This window comes from Arachis ipaensis, chromosome B08, assembly GCF_000816755.2.
Source record: "Arachis ipaensis cultivar K30076 chromosome B08, Araip1.1, whole genome shotgun sequence".
NCBI lineage: Eukaryota > Viridiplantae > Streptophyta > Magnoliopsida > Fabales > Fabaceae > Arachis > Arachis ipaensis.
The window spans coordinates 117703753-117710183 of record NC_029792.2 but is presented as its reverse complement, the minus strand read 5'-3'; the positions used below and the strand labels follow the sequence as shown (position 1 = coordinate 117710183).

Below are 6431 nucleotides of genomic sequence, written 5' to 3'. Positions count from 1 at the left end.
AGTATAATCTTATCAAGAGCAAGAATTGATGAGAATGAAGAAGAGACAACGGTTGTTATCAGTAATGAAAATTATATATTATGACAAATACGACTAATGATGGAGATTTGGGATTGCAATGGGATTTGGAAGAACAAACAATTGTTATATTTTAAGAACATCATAAAGCATCTGATCCGTCACCTTATAACTCGGTCTTTATTGTGCATTATGAGTTACAACTCGGCGTTAATTATCATTCATTCTTTGCTTGTAACCGACATCTTCATTACCAACTTAATGACCATTATTTCAATCTTAATGACCAAACGGTCATAACATAAATATCATTCATCAATTCTATGCCTATAAAAAGAACCTTCTATATCTAATCTCAGCGGGCAACATGATAAGTTCTATATCATATCTTACATTCTATATTCATAGAATTATTACACACAACACATGATAACTTCTATTTCATGTTTTACATTCTATATTCATAGAATTATTCTTATACCTCTTAAACACTTACTGACTTGAGCGTCGGAGTGTCTTTTGCAGGTACCCACCCCCTTGTTCTCTCCTTGCCAACGTATAACTCATCCCGACGAAAAGCTTGAAGACATTCATCGACGGACGAACTATACACCGGCCAAACTCAGCAAGAACAGCATCAATAAAGACTAAGAAAATGCAATAGATACATCAAAGCACGTTGAAAAAAAAAAGTTTTTCGTTGCGTCTTAATTTCATATCTTCATATTCTGATTTTGAGTATTTCAATTTAAAAAGTCATTTAAAAAATATATATATATATTTCCCTAAACATGATTTAAAAGAAAGACATTCATTATTTTTATTTCTGTATTTTAAAAAGTATAAAATATTTCAAATCAAAATAAATTTTAATACAAGACATATTTTTATGTTGCATTAAATATTCAATGTTCAAGAAATAGTTTAAGAGAAATAATAATCAAACCAAAGAAATGAACAACAAAATTAAATAATCCCGAGATATTATTATGAATATAAATTAAATACTAGCTATCATATTTGTTTTAATTTATCATTTCTTATTGATTATCTTCCCTCGTTAAGCAGCCACCCAAAAAACTAAATCTTCTCTCGTCATGCATCATGTGAATCCTCATATAGACTTAGATGAAGAAGGGATAAATTAAAGAAAAACCCACGCGGAGGACGGTTGGAATCATAGGATTAAAAATAATTTGTAGTGTAGAAAATTTTCATGGATTATGTATAAATAAATAAGATTGGAGAGACTATATTAGCACGGTCTTATTATAATAAGTCTAGTTTAAGGGCTCTCATGAATTTGAATAACGCGTATTTTATACAGAAGCATTTATGATAGGGGTGATGAGGCTAGAGGGTGACAAAATATATGTTACCGCATGGAGGTGACGTATTGTGTTAATGGTTGTTAGAGGCCATGCATACGAAACTACGTACATACCTAATTGAGAAGCTAAGGTGTACTTACTCCAATCGCCACACTATAAATACCGAGCTGCTGCGATAGGCTTGGCATCCCAACCCAAACTCACATCTCATTTCATTTCCAAATACCACAAAGCCATAGCCATGGGTGTCTCATTTAACTTGCACAAATTTGTTCCTAATAACTCCAAGGAGATCAAATTCCAAGGAGATGCAACCATTACCGATCACAATGTCATTCGACTCACCAACTTGGACAGCGATGGCAACCCACTAGGAAACAGAGTTGGCCGAGTTTTGTTCTCTGACCCTGTGCACCTGTACGACCACAGTGGTTTCCGAGCAGGCTTTGAAACTACCTTCGTCTTTCGCATCTCAAAACCTTACAATAGTGAATTTGCTCCCGGACCTGGTGACGGTCTTGCCTTCTTCATTGCTAATTCCAACACTGAAATTCCACCTGAATCTTCTGGGAAGTTTCTCGGCCTCTTTAACGATGCATCTGACAAGATTGTTGCTGTTGAATTTGATACCTTTTCCAATTTCGAGATTGGGGATCCTAGTTATCCCCACATCGGAATTAATATCAACTCTATCAGGTCATCAGCTGTTGGTTACTGGAACTGGCATGATGGAGCTGTAACCACTGCAAAGATAACATATAACTCTGCCCTTAAGAGGATAACCGTCAGTGTTTCTACATATCTCGACAACCAACCTGACACTCTTACTTACGACGTCGACTTGAGCACTAAGCTTCCTGAAAAGGTTGCGGTAGGGCTATCTGCTTCTACTGGGCAATACTCGCAAAATACTGAGATCCTATCTTGGACTTTTAAGTCCAACTGAAGAGGAACAACGATGAATATTGAATAAGGCGACCCTCTTCCTATCTTATTGCCAGATTGTGTTGTGTTTTTATTTTAATTTGAGTAAATAAGGACAAGCCTACTAGTCTTTAGTTTGTCTCAGTAAGTGATATGCCACTACGGATAAGGCAAGGGTAGTCCACTGTTGTTATTGGTCTCTTCATTGTGAATTTCGTCCAACTTTCTTTGTTTGGGTTTAGTTTGTTGTCTTCAATGATATATGCTTGCTTTTCTTTGTGTTTGTGTTTCCGTTTTTCTTTCCTTTTTTTCCTTCTTTTCAAAAGTAATATAAATTAAAATATCATTTTGAATAGATTATATTTTAGTTAATTACATTGACAAACGATCAAATGCCAAAAGTTAATGAGTTAGAGCGACAAAATATTTAAGATATCAAACTGTATATACGATGAAGCTTGATAGTTATTTTTATGCAGTTTTTACATCTCCAATTTAGATTACAATCCCGCTAGGTGATGCACGAATCCCCACACTTCGTACAGCTGAACCAGCAGGTGCACTGGGTCGTCCAAGTAATACCTGAGCGAGTCAGGATCGATCCCACGAGGATTGTGATTTAAAGCAAGCTATGGTTATCTTGTAAATTTTAGTCAGGCGGATAGAAAGGTTGTTTGATTGTTTGAACGCATAAAAGGAAAAATAAAGAAAACGTTACTAGGTTGATGTGTTTGCAATGAAAAGAAGATGGTTAAGGCTTGGAGATGGTTTGTTCTTCTGGATTAATTCCGGTCTCACTATCTTCTTCAACTGTAATTGATTTCTTCTATGGCAGGTTGTATGTGATCAACGCCGGTTGAGAGGTCGCCAATGCTCCTCCAGATCTGAACCCCAGGGTTAGTGCAGATCCATTCTGATTGAGGGTGAAGCTCCTGCAGTTCATTCTCCTTAATGATCCTACTCAAAACGCCACAGACAAGGTCGAATCTTCCAGATCAGAACCTCTACCACAAAGACTCTAATCTCCCCGTACCTCGGCTGAACTGGTGTCTCGAGAAGTTCCAACGAAGTTGTGGATAAGCTGTCTAAGAGATGTATGATCAAGCTAGTGGTTCATCATTGTCCGATGAAAGACTTACTCTGAACCCCTGTAGAATGAGATAACCTTGTGCCAGTTCAACGCATTCATAATGATGAAGAACGAATATACATCTTAGAATAGAGAATCAAACACGTATTGAGATAGAACAGTAATACTTTATTAATCTATAAAACTCAGCAGAGCTCCTCCCCTTAACCTAGGAGGTTTAGAAACTCATACCGATAGAAAATATAATGATAAATGAAAATATGACCGGTCCTCCCTTGAGTCTGTAAAAGTTCTCAAATAAATACTAAGCTAATGACTAAGGATTACATAGGAAGGGTAAAACAGTCTTTTAGTGCTAAAATTCACTTCTGGGGCACACTTGGTGAGTGTTTGGGCTAAGCTTGATTGAGATCCACGTCTAGAAGGCCTCTAGGGCATTGAATGCTATTTAGGGGGTCCTTCTTGAGCGTTGGACGCTGGTCTCTTCTCCTTTGGGCGTTGGACGCCAGAATAGGGCAGGAAACTGGCATTGAACGCCAGTTTTAGGCCTTCAATTCTGAAGCAAAGTGTGGACTATTATACATTTCTGGAAAGCTCTAAATGTTAGCTTTCCATAGCCGTTGAGAACACTCCATTTGGACTTCTGTTGCTCCAGAAAATCTCTTTCAAGTGCAAGAAGGTCAGATCCGGACAGCATTTGCAGTGCTTTCTCTGTCTCTGAATCAGACTTTTGCTCCAGCTCCTCAATTTCAGCCAGAAAATACCTGAAATTGCATAAAAATACACAAACTCAAAGTAGAATCCAAAAATGTGAATTTTGCACTAAAACCTATGAAAACTTAATAAAAATTAAACAAAACATACTAAAAACTATATGAAAATGAAGCCAAAAAGCGTATAAAATATCCGTTCATCACTAGGTAACTAACACGGGGTCCAGTTAAGTCCTGTCAACTCTTATTGCGCTGGACCCAAAAATCCACTGCAACAAAAAACATCTCACTAGAATAACTCAAAAACAAAAACAACAAACCCCTACACCCACGACACCTTTCAATTCACACAGATCCCTCACAATCACACTCACGCCTTCTGCTTCGACCGCACTGTGATGGAAACAACGTCGTAGCATCAACCACAGCAAGGTGCAATACCGCCAAACGTCGTCCACCATCGCAGCTTCCTCCTCGTGTGCTGTAGCCAGTGCTAAACGTCGCAACCCCACTCCACTTCGCGATAGTACCGTCGCCTGACCACTGCAACCCCTTTTACACTCCGCAATTCACAGCAGCAAAGACAACTACTACAACACCTCTCCCTCACATTGGCAGCTACGCCACCCAACCATTGCAGTGCCTCTCCCAACACGATTCATAGCGCGTCGATCACCACATCACCTTCCCTCTCAGCTCTCTCATTCACAAAGGTTTCTTTTCAGCTGAGAAAGAGATAGGGCTGTCCAATTATTACACATCTATATCCTTTCATCCATGTAGATCTGGATAATATCTACATTCAATTTATCGATCAACATTTTTTTTACAGCCTCTCTGATCATATCAAGATCCTTCCACCCATATATTATAGCCTGATGGTAAATATAATAAAAATTAAAAATCATGAATAACAGTATAAGAAACATCCAATTAATAAAAAAAGAAACATCCAATAAATTAAAAAAACATCTAATGACTTCGAAAAGATCCACTCAAACAAAAAAAATCCGATTAACAAAAATGAAACATTCAATCAATCAAAAAATAAATAACAAATAAATCAATAAAAATATCCAATAAATGAGAAAAGAAGCATCCAAAAACCTAATAAAACTCCCAAATCTTAAAAGAAACGTCTACTAATGCTAAACAGAAAAATCTACTTATTCATATAGACCTAGTAACGAGAAGAAATCATTTCAAATCGTATACACCAAAAAACATCCACAATCATATACTAAGAAACATGCATGTACAATAAAAATAAATATCCTTCTAAAGAAAAAAGAAACATCCATCAATAATGAAGAACATCCGCAATCCTAAATTTAGAAATATTTATTTACAATACAAAGAAACATCCATCTAAAGAGCTATGGAACACATGTTTAAAGAAGAAACATCCATCTAAAGAGTAAAGAAACATCCTTCAATAATTACACTGTTTGGGGTCCCTATGAAATCGGAGATGAAGGAGTATTCTGACATCTTTAACGGCGTAGGATGCACGGAGGCTGGGTCTGGAGCAACTGTGCTAGACAACAAGGGTGGCGCAGCGAGAGAGCTCTCTTTCTAGCCTAACATCTGCGAGTGGTTTTGGGCATGCTTCGATGGAGGAGACGCTGCGCAGTGATGCGACGAGGGAGCTCCGCTTTGGCCTAATGTCCATTCTTGCCAATGTTTTTCGCCTAACGGACATTGGAGGTTTTCGGCAAGATCTAGCCGGAGAAAAGGCGGCATAGTGGCTCTACGGGATATTCGATGATAGTTTTGGAAAGTGCAGCAACTGGTGTGGTTGTGGCAAAGTGCGGAGGCTGAGCCAAATGGCAATGACAATGACGTCGTGGATATGACGGTCGGGGAGAAGGGGAGTGGGGGTGCTACAGTCGTTTTTTTTTAATATGTACTGTGAATTAGGGTAAAAGATGAAATTAGGTTTAGGTTTGAGTTATTCTAGTGAGATGCTTTTTGTTGTAGTGGGTTTTAGGGTTCAGCCCAATAAGAGTTGGCAGGAGTTGGCTGGACCCCTTGTTGGTTACCTACCGTAATTGAATAAGAATTCATCTGACATCATTGTGCTTCGTTCAGTGTTGTACACAACCTTCTAAAGTCATGCTGAAAATTTTTAAAGATTCTGATCTCACTTGTTAGCTTAGAATTCAAATATGGACCACCATAATCATATTTTTCAATGACATCTAATAAGCCAGAAGTCATTTGCTTGTGCTTTTCAAATTCTTAAGAATTGAATCAAAAATCTGGGTTTAACCAATAACCAACAACATGAAAATTTTTTGTGAAGCTTTGAATCACAATTGTGTATCTAAAATTTTTAAATTAGGATCCACAAAC

At 37.6% G+C, this 6431-nt stretch overlaps 1 protein-coding gene across 1 annotated transcript; it reads left to right on the top strand.

The window, feature by feature from the left end:
- On the top strand, positions 1521–2556 carry LOC107613493 (mannose-specific lectin alpha chain). Its single transcript, XM_016315512.2, has one exon. The coding sequence runs from the start codon at positions 1591–1593 to the stop codon at positions 2293–2295; it is 705 nt and encodes a 234-aa protein (XP_016170998.1). The 5' UTR covers positions 1521–1590; the 3' UTR covers positions 2296–2556.

What these genes read in the sequence shown, in the direction of transcription:
- LOC107613493 (XM_016315512.2), top strand. Translation starts at nt 1,591, where the DNA reads ATGGGTGTCTCATTTAACTTGCACAAATTTGTTCCTAATAACTCCAAG.